This window comes from Panthera onca, chromosome C1 (assembly GCF_046562875.1).
Source record: "Panthera onca isolate mPanOnc1 chromosome C1, mPanOnc1 haplotype 2, whole genome shotgun sequence".
NCBI lineage: Eukaryota > Metazoa > Chordata > Mammalia > Carnivora > Felidae > Panthera > Panthera onca.
This window is the reverse complement of record NC_138346.1, coordinates 127,684,530-127,706,566: the sequence shown is the minus strand read 5'-3', so window position 1 is coordinate 127,706,566 and position 22,037 is coordinate 127,684,530. Positions and strand designations below refer to the sequence as shown.

Below are 22,037 nucleotides of genomic sequence, written 5' to 3'. Positions count from 1 at the left end.
GACACAGGCGGAGTGTCTATCCCAGCAACTTTGAGCAAAGAGAGCTCTGGGGGTCTACTGAGCTGGTCCTGGTACTGTGACTCCCATGAATACTGTTCTACGGGCAGAGGCCACGCAGGACCCCATATCATTCTGTACCCCTGGCCCAGCCACAGGCCCAGCTCAGTCTCCCAGAGCTCATTGCTGCTCCTTAGGCCAGAAATCTCTCAAGGAGAATGTACGTGTGAGGTAGCACTCAGGTCCCTGCCAGCCCTATGACTCGGGGTCCATGATTTATGAGGCTCTGAGTCTTGGCCAGGCCTGAGCTTGTGGCCTGCACCCTGTTGGCACTTTAAGAGCTGGGACATCAAAGTCCATCTTCTGAGTTCCCTAGGGCCCTAAACACACCTTCACTGGGATTATCACAGCCACCCAACCCTGCCTCCTGCCCCTGTGCGAAAGAACCATTAGAGCTGACCTCCACAGGGCCCCGAGGGCTGTCCTCTATGCTTGGCTCTCCCTGGATCCCACTTGGGAAGGCTCTCAGCATTTCATCTGGAGCCTGTTAGTCTCTGCAGGCTGCCTGCGGTGGGGGTGGGAGGCAGGGTTAAACGAACTGATAAGCAAACAAGAGACTTCCAGCCTCCTCTGGCTCTCTTCCCTAGTCCCTCCATGATAGCAAGGGAAAGGCTCTATCACCCTCCCCCCAGTGATGAGATGATGGCTGATAAGACAATTCAATTAATTGGGCTGGGGAGCAGAGCAGGCTGGGAAAGGATGCTGGCTCCTTGACCTAGGCCTCAGGGAGGAAGGGTCAGTCCCTGGCCAGAGCTGGAATGCCAAAAGGGGGTCATGTGAGTATCATTGGAGAGATCCTTGCTTGACAGCTGGGGGACTTGCTCCTAGGCCTGGAACCCTTCAACACAAGCGGAGTCCAAAGCAAGAAGACAGAGAGGGTATTGGATGGCTCCTGTCACCCCAAGGTGACTGAGCCCTACTCCAAGCCGCAGTAGGGAAAGGGGAAGGGCAAAGGGCTTTGATGTCAGGCTCTCCAGCTTTGGGTTGGCGGGGTCAGCCTCAGGTCTCAGAAACCGAGGGCCTTATTTGAGGGGCTATAGAAAGGCTTGCCAGCCCTCATCAGTGTCACCCTGGAAGCAGACATTGCCCTGTTTTCCTATGCTTTTTGCCACACCCTTTATTCCTGGTGAGGGAAGCCCACTGTGGCTGCCACTTTCGTGTGAACTAGCACCCAGATGGGTGCTCTTTTCTGACTGCTAGAAGAAACCACAGGGCCCAGGGAAGGAAGGGGTAGAAAAGGTGACACTAGAGGGAACTAGGCTTGTAGAATTAAGGAATTTCCAAGCTATTTCAATCTTGCTTCAGCCTGCCGGTTATAGAGGTCTTGGAGGAATGGGAAAAGGCAAGAGAATGCAGGGTCCCCAATGGGAAACTGGAATTGACCGGAAGCCCAGAATCTGTTGTCACCCCAAGCCTTTAAACCCCTTTTCTCCTCATCCCCACAGGCCAGAGGTGCAATCAGGAGCAGGGACTCCTAGTACCACCAGGGGGCAGCACCCACCCATCCAGAGTAGGCCGTCACAGGGCCGGCTGGGGAGGGGGCTCTCACCTATCCTGGGCTCTGTACTTTAGGGAAACAGCATGAGCTCATGCACACAGAACCAACGGAGACAAGCCAGCTGCAACGTACTGAATCCTCCAGAAAATTACAGAAAGGCTAGGTAACAGGTTAGCCCAGAGCTCTGGGATAAAACCTTCAGCAAAGTGGTGAGGACTGCTCTTGGGGGCCTCCAGCCTGAGGCTCAGTTCCCATATTCAGGAGCTGGTCAGCGCACTGAGTCAGGGACGCTACCGCCAGTGCACATTTACTCACTGCCTCTCCCAGGCTGGGCCCTCTGTCTTACCTGGCTCTTCCTGGGTTTCCCTACCCCCACACCAGCTTCTTGACCTCCCCTCCAGGCCTTTTATTTCCCTGGCAGCTTTCTCCCTCCACCCGTCTCCCCACATGCTTATTACCATCCACAAACATTGCAGAAGCCCCAAGAGGGCAGAGATTTGCTGGGATGAGGTTGGGGGCAGGGGCAGGTAGGGCTCTGTTTTATTCATTGATTTCCATTGCCTGAACAGCTTCTGGCACACAGTAGGTACTCAAGAAATATTTACTGGATAAACAAAGGACTCAGCTGTGGGATGCTAGGATATTCATTTGTTTTTCATTCCCCCCACCCCACTCCCACCAATTTCTCACTCTTTCTGGAATGACTGAGTTCAGCCAGCCTGAAAAATGCAAAGTGGGGGAGACCCCAAGGGAGTCTGCTAGGACACAACCAGATAGCACTTGAAAGCTATTCAACAGTCAATTCTTTAACATCCTTGCTATGGCTCTCCAGCTTCTGGACAGTCCCAGGTCTTCTCTTCCCAGTCACATTTGGGATATTTCTTCTTTGCTGCAGCAAACCCAAAGCCAGCCAAACTCTGAAATGCAGATATTAAGGACTGGACACAAAAGAGGTACCAGCAAATGTGTGTTTCTGGCTACAGTCCAGGATGGTACCCACCTCCTCTGCATATTAGTACGAATCATCAAAGACCACGGTCCCTTTGTTTTTCTGCCCTCATTAATGAGACTTTTGCTGACAATCCCTTGCATCTTCACTGAGCTTTTAACCTTTCTTTGGAGCACACCAGGACCTTGTCTTGTTTTCCCACCGTAGCCAGGTACTACCTGATCTGGAAGTTGGATGGTACACGGGTATCCGAAGCAGGTGTCAATCCCCTTGTATTTCTGCCTTAAAACCCTCCTTATATCATCCTGATGGACATGGAGGCAGCCTGAAGCTGTAAAAAAATGAGGATTAACTTAAAGATGTAGAAGAGGCTCTGGACTTAAAAACAAATAAAAACAAACGAATCTGGAAATTGCTCTTGGGATGAGGCCAGTAAGATCGGGCTGGTGCCTAATGTTTTGGGTATGGCAGCTTCTCAATCACTTAGCAAACAGGTTCTCCAGGCAGGCAGTGTGGGAGGTATCAAGATGAAAAAGCAGTGCAGGCTGGAAAGACCTCAGGGTCAGAGAGGGGAGAGGAGACAAATTGCAATGAGTGAAACAACACAGAACCAGGAAGGAGTCACACGGCAGGACGGCAGGCTGCGGCCACTTTCTATGTGCTTTCAGGGCAACAAGGAGCCATGGCTTTAACCTAATGATCTTTCAGGACCACCCACTCCACACCCACAATAGTGCCAGAACTCTGGTTTTCTTCCACCCAGACCAGGAGCCAATTCTGCGCAAGGCCGCCAGGTCCCCCATTCCACCGCAGGCAGGGTCTTTGTTGACTGTGATAGAGGCTGGTATCGAGATCACAGTCATCTTGGGCCTAGTTGGGCCTCACAGGCGCAAGATGGGGGCGGGGTGGTCAGGAAGCCCCAACACGGTGTCTGGGACAGGAGGGGGCAGCCTCCTCCACTCGACACTGTCTCTCCACCCCCTTTATTCCCCGTCCTCCAGTCCGCCGCAATGAAACCGCAACAAGGAGGGGGAGTTGACTAGAGCGGCCAGAAGGGGCGGGCGGAGGTTAGAGGTCAGGGGTCGCGAGCCCTTCGGTGTCCCAGGGGCTGCAGTGGGAGGAGCTGCGGGCTCGGGGAAGGCGGGGAGCCGGGCCTAAGGGGCGGAGGGGACGGTGGCGGACGCGCGCAGGGGCGGCGCGCTGGGCTGGGCGCTGGCGGTGAGGGGGTTACGCGCCTCGGCTCAGCTCGGCTCGGCTCAGCGGAGGAAGGCTGAGCCCCGCCGCCCGGGCCCTGCAGCGAGTCCGGTCGGCCCCGCGCCGCGCCCCGCCCACCCCGCCCAACGGAGGGCGCGCCCGGGCGAGGCGGGGCCGAGAAGAAAAGGCGCCACCAGAGAGTGGCATCCGCTACCAACGCCGGAGGGAGATCGAGAACCCCCTGGGCCCCAGCCCACCGGTGCCCAGGCTCCCCCGCCCTTAGGCCACCTTTCGCCCGCCTCCTGCCGCGAGCCAAGGCCGGCGCCCCGCCCGGAGATGGGCAGACGCGCGGATGGCGTGGCTCCCAGTGCCGCCAGATCGCTGGAGCCCGGCGCCGGGGCGCTGCGCTGAAGCTCTCGATCCGCGCTGCCTGGGAAGCCTGCAGGTGTCCTTGGCCGCTCGGCCGCCGGAGCCCAGAGCCCCGCGCCCCGGAGCGGCTCCGCCCCCCAGGCTCGGCGCTGCGCAGGACGCCCCGTCTGAGGCCCCCCCGCCCCAGCACGGCCCCCGCTGCGCAGCGCCAGCCCCGCGCCGCTCCTAGCCGCTGCCGAGCCGCGGACGCAGGACGGGAGGCTCGCTCCTGCGGGCGCGCTTGTTTTTCTGCGGCCGCCTCGCCCTGCGCAGCCCCCGCCCGCCTGAACGCCGCGCTCCGCTCAGCCCCGCCCGCCATCCGAGCCCTGAGCTGGATTTATGAATGGGGGGAAGAGGCCACATGCCGCCGCCGCCGCCTCGTGTTGACCGCAAGCAGCCCGGGCCCGCGGAGCTCCGCCGGCTGCCGTAAGAGCGTCGGCCCGGCCCCGGCAGCCGCTCCGAGGACTTGTTGCTGCTGCGCTGCCGCCGCCGCGGGGAAGCCGGCCGCTCCCGGGACTCGGGAGCCGGAGGGTGGCCCCTGTGAGTGTGTGAGTGTGAGCGCGCGCGCGCCCCAGACCTTCGCAGTGAGCCTGGACTGTGCGCTAACTCGCCTTTTGAGGGTGAAGGGGGGGCGTGTCCGGGGGCCCGAGCATCTGAGTGTCCAGTCCTAGCCGGGGAGCGTGAGGGCTTGTTCCTGCCTCCCCGGGCCCCTCGCTTGGGTCCTCAGCTCGCCTTTTCCCTCCTGCCTCCCTCGCCGGAGCTGCCTGCCCAAACCCCAACCACCTGTGCACCGGAGAAACCCAACTCCTCCTGCTCCGCGCCCCGGGGGGAGGCAGGGGCAGGGCCAAGCCGCAGAGGGGGCCGCCGCCGCCTCCTGCCTCCTCCTCGTCTCCTCCCCCTCCCCCGTCTGACGCTGCCTCCTTGGGAAGGGTGTTTGGAGGGCAGCGGCCGCCCCAAGCCGAAGCCCCGCAGCGCTTCTTATGATCAGCTCGGTGTGTGTCTCCTCCTACCGTGGGCGCAAGTCGGGGAACAAGCCTCCGTCCAAAACATGTCTGAAGGAGGAGATGGCCAAGGGCGAGGCGTCGGAGAAGATCATCATCAACGTGGGCGGCACGCGACATGAGACCTACCGCAGCACCCTGCGCACCCTACCGGGCACCCGCCTCGCCTGGCTGGCGGATCCCGACGGCGGGGGCCGGCCCGAGTCCGATGGCGGCGGTGCAGGCAGCAGCGGCAGCAACGGCGGCGGGAGCTGCGAGTTCTTCTTCGACCGGCACCCGGGCGTCTTTGCTTACGTGCTCAACTACTACCGCACCGGCAAGCTGCACTGCCCCGCCGACGTGTGTGGGCCGCTCTTCGAGGAGGAGCTCACTTTCTGGGGCATCGACGAGACCGACGTGGAGCCCTGCTGCTGGATGACCTACCGGCAGCACCGCGACGCCGAAGAGGCGCTCGATATCTTCGAGAGCCCGGACGGAGGCGGCGGTGGCGCAGGGACTGGCGATGAGGCCGGCGATGATGAGCGGGAGCTGGCCCTGCAGCGCCTGGGGCCCCATGAGGGAGGTGCAGGCCCCGGCGCGGGGTCGGGGGGCTGCCGCGGCTGGCAGCCCCGCATGTGGGCGCTCTTCGAAGATCCCTACTCCTCCCGGGCGGCCAGGGTGAGTGACAGGAGCCTGAGCCTCCTCTCGGGTGTGTAAGTACCCGTGGTGGTGGGGATGGGGGCCGGGAGGAGCGGACTGGGCCGAGACTGACTTACCTTTACCACTGCCTCCCTCCCAATTCCCTCTGTCTTCCATGGAACCCCAGGGGACTCATCCTCCCCCCCCCCCCCCCCACACATACCCTCTCTCCTGCACGCTTCATCAGGAGATTGCACGCACTTGACTTACTACTTGGACCTAATCCCAGCTGCCTGCTTTGCCGCATCCCCTTCAAGGGAGTGGGTTGCCCTTAGCTGAGCTCTTCCTCCCCCTTCTCTGCACAGGCTGCCTCTCTTCATTTACCCCCCACTCCTCCACAGGGCCAGCGGCCTGGAGAGCTGGAATTAGGCCTCCTGCCTGAGTCAGGGTTTGGGGGAAGAAAACTGGGTGTGCTAAGCGCCTACTCTGTGGCAGGCCCATGTGTTAGCTTCTTCCATGGGTGCCACCTCCTTTAAATGCTCTGGGCAGCCGGGTACGCTGTGAAGTATGAGTTCTGTAGAGGGACACCAGCTCCAGCCCAGGCAGGGCTGGGACCGGAATGCAGGCCTCTCATCCAGGTTTCTGGTGAGCCCTTTTTTCAGGGAGATAAGTCAAGATGTCTGCCCCTTGCCATGCCCCTAAGGCTTCCTGGTCACCTGGGATGTCTTGGCTTCAGTTAGACAGGAAGGGCCTAATGTTCTGGGTGATGCAGGCTCCCGCGGTCAGTGGCCAGCCACAGGCTGCCTGTGATGATCCCAAATTTGTTGCCACTTCTTTTCTTCCTGCTGCGGCACAGATTGGCTTCCCAGAAAGCCCTGGTTCGGGTTACTGCCTGAAATGGGTATGTGGGGGGAGAAGAGGGTGGCATAGATCTAGTCCTATCCCACCACCTCCTCCTCAAGTCAGTCCAGTTTCTCCCACCTCCCTAAGGTGAAAGGGGTTGGAGGGATGGGGATATACTTGGACAGCTTAAAAAAAAAAAACAACCATGAAGGATGGCTTCAGATTCTTTAGAGAGAGAGAGAGAGAGCCCCAGAGGCTGGTGCCTGGCTTCATGGCTGGCAGCCTAAAGCCTGGCTATTCCTCACCTCTGGCATCCCAAGTCATCCTATTAATGAGTCTCAGAGCCCTTGCCACCCTCCCTGGCCCCTCCTGTGCTAGGCCTCAACCAGGTCATGGAAGGGAAAGTTCCACTTCCCCACCCAGGGGAGGGCAGGAGGCTGGGAAGTGGGGCTGCAGGGCGGGCCAGGCTGGCGTTAATGCTAGACCAGGGCAGACACATCTCTGGCCTGGGAAGAACAGAGGTCTTGGTGGCCAAGGCATCCCAGGGCAGCCCCCGGAAGGCAGACCCCTTTGTCAGGACTGAGAGGGAAGTTGGGGCCAGGAGTTGCCTTTGTTTCTTCCCTACAGCCCTTAGATCAGCCCAGATGATGCCCTGGCCTGGGTCTGCTGTGAGTTCTGGGGGCTTCTCATGCAGTTCACTAACCCTGCCAGTGTCTGCTGTTGGCTGTGGGTACTAGGGGAGAGCAACAGGTACAGGCTAATCCAGGCTCTTTTTAAGTTGGGGCTAGGGGGAGGCAGTAGATTTGGCTTCCTAGAAATGGGGAAAGGGGACAAGGCAGGGAGGCAGAAATGAAATGATGTGGTTAGGGGAGCTAGGTCCTGTTCCTGGGGCCTCTGGGGAACTTTTCATCTCTGCTGCTTCTCTCTTGGATTCCAAGGGGCTGTGCCATCTATGAGTTTACCTTCTGCTCAACAAACCCCAGGGTCGGCCGGCCTGGGGGCTCGTTGAATAAATGCAGAGCCTAGTTGACCTCTTGAGTTTCTCCAGGAGCCCAAGATACTTGCCCGTTTGATGTGGAGTCACATCCGCCAGGGCATTCCAGCCGAGGCCAGGAGTTCGGGGCCGGGCAGGGTTAATTCTAATATTGAAGCAATGAAGAAACCACGATCCAGAGGTGTTCGATGCCGTCAAAGACACTTAAGGGCAGAGCAGGAACCTCCCTTAGATTCCAACTTTCTGGTTGGTAACACTGATGTGAACAGCTATGTGGAGCTTAATGGCACTCATGCCAAAAGTAGACTTGCTTCCTGCTAAGGAGCATGAGGCAGAAGCAAGCCTTCAATTCAGCTGTTCCTGGGACAGACAAGTGAGAATACATAATTGTTAAAAAATTGCTGATGGCTTTTGGTTTGAGTATGCCATGCAGGTACTTACATTAATCTCTAGTCCTCCCGATAAACTTAACCGTGGAGATCTCTTCCCCATTCAGTAGATTGGGCCTGTGAGAGGGTAAACATCTTGCCTGAGATGACACAGCCAGATAGTGGCGTGCTGTGAGTCAAAGCCCCTGCTCCTCCGATTGCAACATGTTCTTTCCACTGAACGAGGCTGTTTTGGAGGTGAAGGGGTGGTTTGTTTCTTATTCTGGCCTGGAAGGTGTTCTGAGGTTCTGTACTTCCTGTGGATGACATCAGAAAACCCAGGGGCAGATGGGGACATCAGCAGGGACATTTACTCTGCCACCCCTCAAGGTCTAAGGGCCTGGGGCGTAGGCGATCTGGGGCTGTGCCCTCCTCACTCTGTTTACCCGCGGCCAATAACACTGCCCTTCCAGCAAGTATTGTCCACTGGGTCTGTGCATACCCTCCCTACTCGGGGCCTGCAGCATCAGCCGTGGGCGTGGGGTGCCCACTGAAGGCCAGTAGGGCAGAGGGGCAGGGCCCACCCCAGGCGTTGGTTTGCACCCAACTGGCCAGTTGAGTAGTGTGTTATGACAGGAGCAAAACAGATACAAACGGAAAGTGAACTCAACTGATTGTGGAGCCTGTTGCGTAGCTACTGGCCTGGCCCGCAGAGCTGTTCCCATTCAGGCAGGCTCTAGGTCGGTCAGGGTGCTCACCCCTGCTCCCCTCACAGTGGCCAGGCCTGTGGCAGCGCTTTGGTGGCTCTCTTTCTGTGGCCTGGTGTGGGAAAGCAGGCATGGGGCAGGCTGGTCCTGTCCCCACCTGCCCAGTGCCCACAGTCCCAGCCTCAGCCACAGCCAGGGTGGCTTGCCAGACTGAGGGGGACCAGCAGGGTTTTGGCAGCAAGGAGGTTGGTAGAATAAGGCCTTCCTTATTTGCTGAGGGCACATAGGAGGCCTGAGGAACGAGACCCTAGGACACTCCCCTCCCTTCACTCCCAACCTCTTGAGGACCCAGGGGTTAGACTGACTTCAGCTGTTATCAGTCCTGTTAAGAATGATAGTGTTTTGGAGCGCCTGGGTGGCTCAGTTGGTTAAGCGTGCAGCTCGATTTCGGCTCAGGTCATGATCTTACAGTTCGTGAGTTCAAGCCCCCATTGAGCTCCACACTGGCAGCACAAAGCCTGGTTGCCTCTCTCTCCCTCCCTGAAAATAAATAAAACTTAAAAACAATAAAAAAAAAAAAAAAAAAGGATGATAGTCGTTCTCCTTTGGCTAAATCAGTACCTGGATTCGTTTTCCCATAATGTTCCCCTTCCGAGTAGAGGATGTGGCCCAAGGATTCCTACTGTCCCGGGAAGGCAGCTGGAGCTGGGTTTTCACTGAGCACCCACTGCGTATCAGGTCACTTTTGCTTTGTTCTAGTATCTCGTCTGGCCTCTGTGAGGCAGGGATCATTAACCTCAGTCTACACTGAGGGAAACCGAGGCCCAGAGGGGCTTGCTCACACAGCTGGTGGTTGAACTAGGCTCCAAACCCAGATCTTGTGAACCCACGTCTGTGCTTGTGCCACAGCTTCAGCCGCCTCCTGTGCCTTCTTGCCTGGAAAAGGCCTCTGACTTTAGGGGGCCCCAGAGGGGGCCTTCTGCTCTCCTGCCATCCCTCCCTTCACTTCCTCCTCCAAACTAAAGCTCCCATCCCCTCACTCCCTAGAATTGCTCACATCTGAGCTTGCTCTCTGTTTTTTCTCACTGTGGGACTCATAGAACAAAAAGAAAGGGGACTTAGTTACGAGAGGTGACGAGGTGTCCCCTGGCCCGACAGAGGAGTGAAATGGAGGCCTTCTTGGAAGAAAATGCAGAGCTCTGTTCCTACTTATCCTTTCTGAAGGCCCCCCAGCTTCTCTGACATGGGCATTGACTGGGACTAGCTGGGTGGTGGGCAGGACCCCCTGGTCCCAAGCCGGCTGGGCTAGGGAGAGCCAAGAAGCCAAGCCTGGGTGGCTCGGTGCCCTGGCCTGTCCCCCAACCCTGTCCCGAGGCAGCCTCCCAGTCTCTTCCTGGGTCTGTTTTTTGTTTTTCTTTTTTGTTCTGAACAGACCAACATTTGCCTCTGAACATCTTGTCTCTGGATAATGAGGTGTTTCTGTTTGTCACCATTTGGGGTGGGGTGTAAAGTGGGGGAGGGGCTGAAATAAACTTGGGCTATTTTGGGGAGATGAGGGAAGAATGGGCAGGAACAGAGCCAGGCATTTGGGCCTTGGGAATGGGGAGCCCCCAGGCTCCTTGCCTCCACCCGTGGACATTGTCCTGCCCTCACTCTAAACCCAGTGTGCTGGGCACCAGGACGTTCAGGCCATCCTTGTTCCTGGGCACCCAGCCTACCACAGCCTCTGGCCCAGCTCCCTGCTAGGGTTTTTTGGTTTTTTCTCAGGCTGGGTGATGTTTACCCAGCCTCTGGCAGGGGGCCCCATCAGGCAGTGGCCTTGGCCCACCCTGGAAAGCCACAGAGTCTGAGAGCCCATGTGCCTGGAGGTATTCCTGGGCATTTCGGTCACCTCTAGCCCGAGTTAGTGGGGCTGGCCACATCTCCTCCTCGTGACAGGTTCCCCAGGACCTGGAGAGGAAGTAGGCAGTCCCCTTGGCTCCAGTCATTCAGAAAACATTTATTGGGTACTTATCACATGCTGGACACCAGGCTGGGCCCTGTAAATACAGAGACGAGACAGACATGGTCCCTGTTCCTGAAGGGAGCTAGGTCAGGTGGAGTCGGTGGCAGTTGAAGGAAATTGGGTGACAAGAAATAGTAATAACACAAGATGGATCATGAGAGGTGCCACAGTACTCTTAAAGAATAAAGCCCCACAGGAGGTGAGAGGAAAAAGCCATAAATCCCACCTCTGTGTGAAGTGAAGCGAGGTGGGGGGATGGTTGGCCGGCAGGGAAGCCTCAAGGAGGAAATAGAAGTTAAGCTGGATAGGCCCTGCAGGATAATGACTTAGCTCTCTTAAATAATTTTTAGAAGGAGGCAGGCTATAAATAAATATATAAATAAATACATAAATTTTCACCGTGAGTAGTGCTTTAACCATGCAGGGTTAGGGAAGGGGCGAATTTTCTGGCCAGGCGACCGGCCCCGGCAGAGATAGGACAGCACGGAACACAGATAGGCAACAGCCAGGAATTGCATTTGGCTGGGCACGTTCCTGGCCGGCGGTCTGGGCTGGACTGAATTCCTTCTGGGGCCGGACTCATCAGCTCCCGGCAGCCCAGAGGCCCTGAGAAGCCCCACGTGCTGGCTTGGCAGAAGGGGGGCATAGGTGGCAGCAGGCTGTGGCCCCTGGAACCAGGATAGGAGGTCCCAGGGCCAGGGTCTGCTCCCAGGGGAGCCCATGAAAGGAGAGGAACAGGGGTCGCTAGGCTGATACCTGCACTTTGAGGCCCTCACTCAGGAGCCTAGGGACAGCTCAGAGATGCTTTGCCTGACACGTTGTCTCTCTTTTCCTGCCTCTGAGCCCGCAGGGCTGCTCGCTCCTTTTACAGCGCTGCCTGGGCTCTAGGACCTCACTTCCCCGGAAGCCTCAGCGCCTCATCCCATCCCCACCGATCTTCTCTGCAAGTGTCTTTGGCTGTGTTCTCAGATTTCTCTTCTCCTACACTTCATCCTTAATATAGGTTTTGGGCATGAGTCTTCTTATGTTTATCGGTCCATCTGTCTCCTTGGCCCCTTCTCCTTGGGCCCCCCTCCCCTGCCCCCGCTGATTGTATTCAGTTCCCAATGACTGGTGTCTGTCACCTCCCCCCTACCCCCCCGACCCAGCCTGTGCCAGATTCTTGAGACACTCTAGGCTCTGTGCTGAGTTTTACAAATATCATTTCTTTTAATCCTCAAAACAGCCCTATAAAGTGGGTACTGTTCTCATCCCCCTCAACACATCAAGCACTCTGTAGCCTCAGGTCCTTTGCAGTGCCTGTTCCCTCTGCCTCTCCAGGTGTCCTGGATCTTCATATAACTCACTTCCTCACTCCTTCAGGTCTCTGCTTAGATGCGTCACCTTGGCATTGAGGTCTTGCCTAATCACCCTATTTGAAATAGGTCCCTCGGGTCACCTGGGTGGCTTAGTCAGTTAAGCGTCCAACTCTTGATCTCGGCTCAGGTCATGATCTCATGGTTCGTGGGTTCGAGCCCTGCATAGGGCTCTGCGCTGACAGTACGGAGCCTGCTTGGGATTCTCTCGCGCTCTCTGCCCCTCCCCGACTTGCGCATGCACGTGCTCTTTCTCTCTCTCAAAACAAATTGAAAAAAATAGTTTAAAAAGAAAATGAAATAGTTCCCTCCTCCTCATACTCTACCTCCTTTCCTCTTTATTTTTCTTCCTGACACTTATACCATCTGGCATACTATGTATTTGCTTATTTGTTGATGGTTTCCTTCTCCTAGAATGTAAGGCCTAAGGGGCAGGGGTGTTCGTTTTGTTTCCTGCTGTTCCCCAGCGCCCAGAACAGTGTCTGGCACATAGTAGGCCATTTTATGGGCAAAGATCTCCATTTTATGGGCAAAGACCCTAAGGCTTAGAGAGGTTAAGAAATTTGCCTAAGGTCTCTCAGGCAGTGAGTAGCAGAGACCAGCTTGTACCCAGAAGCATGTGACTTTAGATTCCTACCATCGGCAGTTTTAGGATGAGCTTGGTGAAGGAGGCTGATAACAGGGCTGACTCACCAGCCAAAACACCTGGGTCTCCGGACAGGTGGGTCCCCCACAGGCTACAGCCAGCCTGTGTGTGGGGAGCCCATGGAGCAGGAAGCTGGAAGGAGCGGTGCTTTCCAGCACAGAGGCTCGGAACCTCCTGTCCAGGGTGGTGAGACCCTCCCGCATCCTTCCAGCGGGGAGGAGCGTAGCTGCTGGCCAAACCAGATCGCATAAGCAATTTTCCGCTTGGGCAGTTTTGACTTCCAGCAGAATCTATGTCCCGTGTCCTCAGGTAGCATGGAAAGAACTGACATCTTCCACCATGGGAACCGGGGCAAGTCCCTTCTCCCCAGGCCTCGGTTTCTTTGGTTGCAAAACCAGCAGAAAGGGAATTGAACTGGGTGAGCTCCTGGGGTCCCTTTGCTTCTAAAAAGCAAAGATTTTTGCGATGTTTCTGGCTCCAGGTCCAACTCAGCCTCTCAGAAGCTGCATGTAAGGGTCCTTGGAGACCATGCCCACACCCCTGGCTGGGAACTAGTGCTGACCCCATTTTGTAGTGAGAGACCCGTACAAAGTGCAGCATTTACCTAGTGAGTGGCTGGGCCAGGATGAGGGACCCAGGCAGTCTGACCCCAGGGCTCCTTAGCTCTTTGGCCTCAGTCTCTGCCCAGCAGGTACCATGGGAAGGAGGTACAAGTGTACCCCACTAGCTGTATGGGATGGCCCAGCAAGGGCCACTCAGAAGGCTCCAGCTCAAGGCCTTGATGTCTAAATTGGGTGCTGTTGCAGCCACTGCCTCCTTCCTTGGTCCTTTTTTGTCCCCGGAAGCCCCCAAAAAAGAGAGTGGGAGGAAAAAAAAAGCAGTGTCCCTGCTGCTGGAGGTGAAGGGCCTTGATTGCACTTGCTTAGGACCACTGCTTACAAAATAATTCAGTTCGGGAATAACCTAGGGAGAAAGGAATCATTGGGGCCCGACAGGGGAACCTGTAACCTCAGGACCCACCTGGGGCAACACGCCAGAGCCCAGGTGCCTGCATCTGTCCCAGCTCAACCTCAGGTGGTGTGCCTGTCTCCTTGGGGAAGGGGGGGGCTTTCTGGGGCCTGCCTTGCGCCTGCTGCTAGCCCTCGAGAGGTCACAGGGGAGACTGAGACCCCGTGAAGATGTCACCAAAGAGGAGTGGACTGTTTGGTTAGAGGACCAAGCGGAAAGAACTCTGAGCTGAGAGTCAGGGGACCTGGCCTCTGCCTGATCCTGAGCGAGTCATTTGCCCTTTCTCATGCCTGGGAAATGGGCACATGTGGCTACCCTTTATCAGCCCCATCTCCTGGGAGGGCCGAGGTGAGTGATACGAGAAAATAGTTGCAACAGCTCTAAGGAAAAACAGAAGTGAGTGGACACCGCAGGAATTCAGGGGGCTGTTCCCTAAGGCAGGAGGGGTGGTTTGTACTTACTGGGCGGCTGCAGAAGGAGCCCGGGCAGCAGTGAGGAAGGCACCAAGGCTGGCTCCTTGGCCCTGTGGGTAAGAGGGTGGCCGGCACACTGCCCTCCCTCCCTTTCTCCCCTCTCTGTGCCCTCTGCTCAGCCCCTTGGCAGCTCTTCCTGAACTTGTTTTTCCAAATCACTAATTAACTTCACGCTCGGTTCCCAGGTGGGCCAACTCTCCTGGCTAATTTTTCCTCAGAGAGAGCAGGCTCCTGCTTCCCATGCTTCCTGGCAGAGCTAGGGTATGCCGTCTCCACGCCTTACCCCACCCCTTTTGCTGCTGGGGATGGGAGCAGTGCCCGGAGTCGGTTCCCAGCATCACAGTGGCCACTCAACAGGTGCCACCACCAGCTCATCTCTGGATGGCCACGGAGAGCCCCCAGGCTGGAGCCGTTTGCCTAATACCCACATCGGTCTGTATTGCCTTGATAGCACCTTTCTCGGGGAAGAAAAATGAGATCAGGCGCACCTGGGTGGCTCAGTCGGTTAAGCACGTGACTCTTGATTTCGGCTCAGGTCATGATCTCATGGTTCGTGAGATCGAGTCCCACATCGGGCTCTGTGCTGATAGCGTGGAGCCTGCTTGGGGTCTCTCTCTTTCTCTTCAAATAAATAATAAACTTAAAAGAGAGAGAGAGATCAGAAAAGGAACTTGAAATTTACCTTCATAGGAGAGCCACAAACAGGAGAAGCTCCAGGCAGAGTTGTTCAAGTGGGGAAAGTGGTCTGCTACCTCCGTTCTCCTTCCTTGCTGCATTTAATCAACCTGTCCATGGTCAAGTGTAAATAAGATATGTTACTGTGCAGTGGGTGTCTGTCTTAAGTCCAAGGTACACAACTCTAAGGGTAAAATAGTAGTCATCAAGGAGTTGGCTAGGAACAGTATTGACAGTTCAGAGAGGACTTTCCTGGGTCTGTGAATTGATCGTGAAGGCAGTGCGGTGTGAAGAGAAGGTATGGCCTCCAAAGGTAAACAGATCTGAGTTCAAGTCTGGTTTCCAACCCTTCTAGGCTATGTGACCTTAGGCAAGCATTTAAACCTCTCTGATGCTTAGTTACTCCTCCTTAAAAGGAGACGATGAGACTTACCTCACAGGGTCACAGGGAGGACCGAAGGCAGTAACACGTACCAAGTGCCCAGCTGTGCCAGGACAAAACAGACAGCTAACGGATGTTCATTCCCAAAGTTCTCTCAGACTTGCTTCTGCTCCAGAGGCCCCGGAGGTGCTGCTGTTTCATTTTCCCAGCTCCCCTTGTATTCTCCATTGGTGTTTTGCAATACTAAGAACAAGGTGTGCCTTCTCCCCCTCCCTCATGCACGCTCTCAGGGAGGAAAGCATCCCTGAGGGGCACCATTAGCCATGGCCAGGTGGAAGTCAGTGTGTGGGAATTGCCAAGTGGCCACGGGGCCACAGTCCTTCCCCGTCCACCTATTTAAGCTCGGCCCTCTGCCCAGGGAGGAAGCTCATCCCCACGCACGGAGCAGGACAGGCAGCAGCAGGGGGCGGAGACCCCAGCAACAGGTGCCCCGACAGTGGTGAATGGCATTGCATGAATAACAGATGAGGGTTCCGTAATTGGTGCTATTACACATGCATTTCATCTCCATTCATAATGATTGGACACTTAAACCTAGCTGTTCCTCTGCCGGGTGCCACTGTCATCATTCTACCCGAGATCCGAGCCGTCTGGATCAGCCCCTGCCACACTCCGATCCCAGTGGGTGCAGTTTATTTTTGCTGGAGCTCAGTGTCCCAGGAAATGCCAGGTGTCGGGAAGGGGAGGGGTGGTTATTCTGGGCAGACCTCCCCTTGTCTTCTGTTATGGAACGTGCTACCTTCCTTCAGACACTTCTCACTGTCTGGGCATTTGGCTGGGACATTCTAAGCTGCAAGGTAGTAGAGAGGGGCTGGGACTTGGGACTTGAGGAGGTGGGGGGTCGTGGCTAGAGTTCTACGACTCAGCTGGCAGAAAGAGGCCCGGACTCATTCCCTCCAGGCCCTCTCTCCGGGCATATCCCTAACACAGTGGACCTCAAAACTTAGCGTGCATCAGAATTACCTGGAAGTTTTGTTAAAGCAGATAGCTGGGCCCTACCCACAGTATTTCTCATTCAGTAAGTTTACGGGGTCAAGAATTTGCATTTCTAACTAGTTCCCAAGTGCTGCTGCTCCTGCAGCTGGTCCGGGACCTCACTTTGAGGACCATTGCCCCTAAAGCCTAATTACTCCAAGTGTAGTCTGTGGACCAGCAGCCTCTCCTGAGAGTTTGTTAGAAATGCAGAATCACAGGCCCTACCCTGGCCCTGAATCAGAATCAGAATCAGATTTTAACAAGATTCCTAGATGATTTATATACCCATTACAGTTTGAGAAGCTTTAAGGCACGACCCTTCTACAGGGGTGCGGAGCTAGGCAGGAGGCGGGGCCAGAGTCAGCAGTGGGCGGAGCCAGAGCGTTAAGGGCGGGGCGGGGGGGGTGGGGCGCGTCGTAGCCAATAGTATAGTTTCCTGTCCAGTTGCCTCCAGCCAGAAGCAGCCTGTCTCTTCTGTGTGCCGTGACAAAGATTGGGAAGAATTACCTTAAAATACCCGAGCAGATGAATAAAGACCCTCTGAAGAGGGAGTTCCAGCCCACGACTACTTTCATCCCGCCTCTCACCATCTAACGTCCTTCCTTCCGGTGACCCATGCCCTCACTCTCCACAAACAGGACGGCGCCCGTCCATCCCTGACAACCGCCCCACTCTCCTCCTCGCCCGCAGGTGGTGGCCTTCGCCTCTCTCTTCTTCATCCTGGTCTCCATCACCACCTTCTGTCTGGAGACCCACGAGGCCTTCAACATTGACCGCAACGTGACAGAGATCCACCGAGTGGGGAACACGACCAGCGTGCACTTCCGGCGGGAGGTGGAGACAGAGCCCATCCTGACCTACATCGAGGGCGTGTGTGTGCTGTGGTTTACACTGGAGTTCCTGGTGCGCATCGTGTGCTGCCCTGACACGCTAGACTTCGTCAAGAACCTGCTCAACATCATCGACTTCGTGGCCATCCTGCCCTTCTACCTGGAGGTGGGGCTCAGCGGCCTGTCCTCCAAGGCAGCCCGAGACGTGCTGGGCTTCCTGCGCGTCGTGCGCTTCGTGCGCATCCTGCGCATCTTCAAGCTCACACGCCACTTCGTGGGGCTGCGCGTGCTGGGCCACACCCTGCGTGCCAGCACCAATGAGTTCCTCCTGCTCATCATCTTCCTGGCCCTGGGCGTGCTTATCTTCGCCACCATGATCTACTATGCCGAGCGCATTGGCGCCAGGCCTTCCGACCCACGGGGCAACGACCACACCGACTTCAAGAACATCCCCATTGGCTTCTGGTGGGCGGTGGTCACCATGACGACGCTGGGCTATGGGGACATGTACCCCAAGACGTGGTCGGGCATGCTGGTGGGGGCGCTGTGTGCACTGGCTGGCGTGCTCACCATTGCCATGCCCGTGCCGGTCATCGTCAACAACTTCGGCATGTACTACTCCCTGGCCATGGCCAAGCAGAAGCTGCCTAAAAAAAGAAAGAAGCATGTGCCCCGGCCACCCCAGCTTGAGTCACCCATTTACTGCAAGTCTGAGGAGACCTCGCCCCGGGACAGCACCTACAGTGATACCAGCCCCCCTGCCCCAGAAGAGGGTATGGTTGAGAGGAAACGGGCAGGTGAGATTGGGGGTTGGGAAGGAAAGCCACCACCCCTCCAGTGGTGGAGGGAGTCCCCAAATGAACCTCAGCCCTTGGGACTTGGGATTGTCCTTTATTGTCCTGGGCTGCCCTAAGTGTGTAAGATGTGTCTTTAAAAGCAGAAAGTGTCGAGGCCAAATCTCTCTCTCTTCTGGTTTTCCAATAGCTTTCTGAACATTAGGGTCTGTGGAGTGAGTTTACCACCCAGTTTAGGCTGCGGCGGGCGGTGCATGGGGCTGTGAATTCAAATACCATCTTGGCCATGGTGCTGTGTGACCTGAGGCCAGTCACTAACCGTCTCTGATCGTGGGTTCTTCACCTGTAAAATGGGAGTCATCTCCTACTCCCCAAGACTTTGAGGAGACCCAAATGAATAACAGATCTGAGAGTATTTGGAGAAGTGAAAACCACTCTACAAGCATCAGGCGCTGTCGTTGTTAGCTAGAGAGCAGGGCAGCTGTTCTGCCAAGGTGCATCAACAAGTGAATCATTTCTTTCCAAACGTTGGAGTCTGATGTCTCTTGGCCTAATAAATGTGATAACGTAACAGCAGTGGGAGGCTGCCTTCTGTTCAGCACAAGCTAGATTGAGTCCTCGGCTCAGGGTTTAACATGGGATGGGAGGGAACCGAGAGGGAGTAGCCCAGACAGTGTCGGGCAGGGGAAAAGGAAGGGTAGAAGAAATGGCTTCTGCACCCTGGAAGGGGAGGGCCTCCGGGTCTGGATCCTGTTCTTCAAGGATGGGAAAGGCCACCCCTGGAAAGTTTGCTTCCACCTGCGTCAAGAGAGGGGAAAGGAAATCGGCTTAACCCACAGAAACTTGGAGTTAGGCTGGAGAGCCTAAGTGTGGTGGGAGGGGCTCCGGAGGGAGGTCTGGGATTCCTCGCCTGGGCAGCCCTTGGACGCCAGGCCATCGGGAGGCTGGGGGTGGGCCAGGAGACAAAGGTAGCAGCTTGGGGCGCCTGGGTGGCGCAGTCGGTTAAGCCTCCGACTTCAGCCAGGTCACGATCTCGCGGTCCGTGAGTTCGAGCCCCGCGTCAGGCTCTGGGCTGATGGCTCAGAGCCTGGAGCCTGTTTCCGATTCTGTGTCTCCCTCTCTCTCTGCCCCTCCCCCGTTCATGCTCTGTCTCTCTCTGTCCCAAAAATAAATAAAAAAAAAAAAAAAAAAAAAAAAAAAAAAGGTAGCAGCTTTTGGCTAAGCTCTGGGGGCAAAGTGGGACTCACTCTCCAGAGGGGTGCCTGACTCATAACACTCACCTATGGCCTGTTGGGGGGTGGCCGTAGTACATGCTGGGGCTACTCACTCCCTGGGGTCATTTGGGGGCCTTGATGGAACAACCCCCCTCAGGCTCCCCTCTTCCCCACCAAAGTGGTGCCCCTTCCCCCATCCCTGGGTGGAAATCTCCCAGCCAGGGCCTCGGGGAATTTCAGCTGTACCCTTAGGCCCTTTCAGAGCTCAGAGGGAAACCTAATATCAAAATGCGCAAGTCCCTGCACCAGCTCCTGGATGCACACTTACCCGTGGCTGCTGTCAGCTGCACCTCAGCCTGACCCTAACTACTTGGCCGTGGTCAGGGCATTCCTGGCCCATGCTGAGGCCGCTGCCTTCAGAGCGAGCCAGCCAAGGGCCCACTGTGCTGCCTGACGGAGGCAGGGGCTTGGGGCAAAGAGCCTACAGCAGTGGGAGCTGAACTGGAGCCTCCTCTGTGCAGGGTCTTCCCCAGACAGGTGAGCCCCAAGCGGAGGGCTCCAAATCCTTTAGGTACTTGACTCTGCCTGAGGTGCCTGGTGAGCAAGATTAACCGCCTACAGGGGGTCCAGAGAGATGGCCGTGGAGGCCTGTTTATTGGTTTAACCCTGGCGGTGCCAGCCCTCATCCCAGCAAGCCGGGTGTTCTCTGAGGGAATGCAAACTCATCCAAGTGTCAGCCTGAGCCAGCCCCAAGGAGGAAGCCGAATCGGCCGCCTGCCTCAGGCTAATCTCCTGGGACAGCCTGCGGCAGACAGAATTCAGGAGCCCCGGCTTGGGGTATCTGTGGCTCCTTGTCCCGGGAACGACCCTAGGCCAAGGCTGAGAGGGAAGGAGGGCATTCCGCCCCCTGCCCCCAGGGCCAGGCCCACTCGCTGGCCCTCCCAGGGAGATGCCAGGCCCCCTCAGGTGAGGGAAGTGACACTCTAGGGCTGGGATTGGCGAGCCCCCAGGTGAGCCCATGAGGAAGGCCCAAGCAGCCCCTCACACAGCCTCCTTTCTGTCTGCTCCCTTTAGACTCCAAGCAGAACGGCGATGCCAATGCGGTGCTGTCCGATGAGGAGGGAGCTGGCCTCACCCAGCCCCTGGCCTCTGCCCCCACCCCTGAGGAGCGCCGGGCCCTGCGACGCTCTGGCCCCCGAGACAAAAACAAGAAGGCAGCCGCCTGCTTCCTGCTCAGCGCCGGGGACTATGCCTGTGCCGATGGTAGTGTCCGGAAAGGTATGGCTCCCCAGGCCGGGCAGGTGGAGAGCCCCCAGGGAGCTGAGTCTCCCCAGTGTCCCCTGCAAACCTTGAGGTCCCCTCCTCCCCTGAGGCCTTGGCCACCATCTCCTCTGCCTTGGATGTGCCCCCGCTTTTAAGATGAGTACCCTGATCTCCCACTCCCTGGACTAAAAAGGCCTCCGGCATCCCCCAGAGGTTCACAGAGCCCAGCACCCACGCCCCTCCCTGCCCCCCACCATGGCCACAGGGAAGAAAGACTAAGTGCTAGAGGCTAAGGGCAGGCCAAATCAGCGGCCCCTGCCTTTCCCCTCCATTTGATCACCACCTCTTCCTCTGGTTCCTGCCATGACCTTGAGGCCTGGCTCCACAGGGTCACTGCCAGACTTTCCCTAGACCTCCCTTAAACACAGCTAAGGTTTCCCAAGTAAGTCCCGAGAGATACCAAGAGCCTTCGGGAGTCAGGATAAGAATGAGCTGCTGGTGTGATGTCTTTGGAGAGCCTAGCACAGGCCTGACCTCCTCATCCTGCCCTGGGGGTCCAGGAGCCCTGGAGGGGCCAGCCCAGCTCTGCACGCCTCTTGAGGCAGAGCCAGCAGGTGACCAAGGGGAGGGGAAGGGGGTAGGGATGGGTAGGGACTCTGTGTCCCCTCTGAGGTGTGCTCTGAAGCATTTGTAGGGTTCAGGAGAGTAGCCCGTCCTCTCCTGTAAGGAAAGGCTGAAATTCATCGGCAGGCCCCTAGCTATGGCAGGAGCAGGGCAGAAGCTGGGCCGTGGACTTAGGGCTTCCTTACTTGCAAAAAGGGGGCCAGCAATGATGGAGGTTGGTTGAGGGCCAGTAGTGGCTGAGAACAGGAGTCTCAAGAGCAGGTGCTCCTGCCCGGTTCCTGATCACTTTTTTGTCATTCTTGCCCTGTCCCTGTGACTTAACCTGCCTAAATGCCCTACCTAGTTCCAGAACAAACCCTGACTCCTCCCGAAACAAAGCTTGTCCCTGGGTTCTCAGGCCACTTCTTAACCAGCCCTCTTTTAACCAAATGCACACACCCCCACCCCCACCACTTCTCACTGTCCCAAACTCCAGTCCAGGTCTGGGTTGAGTGAGTCGGGGCAGTGTCTGTGATGCCTCTGTCCCCCCAAGCATGTCTCCTGGCCTGCCCATCTCATGCAGCCTGCATGGGTACCTTCCCAGCCCCTGCCCCCACGGGATCCCCAGGGCATCCTGACCCTAATGAGGCGCTGAGAGGTGTGTGTCCAGCTGTGGTGGGCATATGTACTGTTGGGTGTCACCAGCAGGAGCTGCCATCTGGCAGCTGGAAGGAGATGGCCCAGAGGCCCCAGCTACGAGGCTGCAGGTCGAAGGTACTCAGACCATTTACACTCTCTCCTGCGTCTCTCTGGTCTCCCTGTCCTCTGCGTGTCCCAGTCCTTGGGCTCTGGATGTGCCTATCTCTCCTGCCCCCCATCACAAACACGCAGCGGCTTCTGCTGCATCCTGGTTCAGACCCAGAGACTTGCTGTGGCTGGAGCATGCTGAGTGATGGCCCGGAATGTGGGGCAGAGGGGACCCTGCCTCCCATGTAGGCCTCGGGCTGACTGCCCGACAGCCCTGTTTGCACTCCAGCACTGTGAGGGGCTTGGCGGAAGTAGCAGTGTGGAAGAGGCTGTGAGGGTACAAGTTAGGCGGGACCGTGAGGAGGTGGGG

The 22,037-nt window shown here is 57.0% G+C and overlaps 1 protein-coding gene across 5 annotated transcripts in view; it reads left to right on the top strand.

Moving 5' to 3' along the window:
* The first annotated feature begins 5,086 nt into the window (after positions 1-5,086).
* Positions 5,087-22,037, top strand: part of KCNC4 (potassium voltage-gated channel subfamily C member 4) — a 45,819-nt gene continuing 28,868 nt past the window's right edge. For all 5 annotated transcript variants that reach the window (XR_013557447.2, XM_078451582.2, XM_078451580.2 and 2 more), the window contains exons 1-3: positions 5,087-5,764; positions 16,907-17,843; positions 20,129-20,332. Coding sequence is in view for 4 of the 5 variants with exons in the window: in XM_078451582.2 (XP_078307708.1) it covers positions 5,087-5,764; positions 16,907-17,843; positions 20,129-20,332 (1,819 nt within the window). In the remaining variant the exon portion in view is untranslated. The remainder of the gene's footprint in view (positions 5,765-16,906; positions 17,844-20,128; positions 20,333-22,037) is intronic.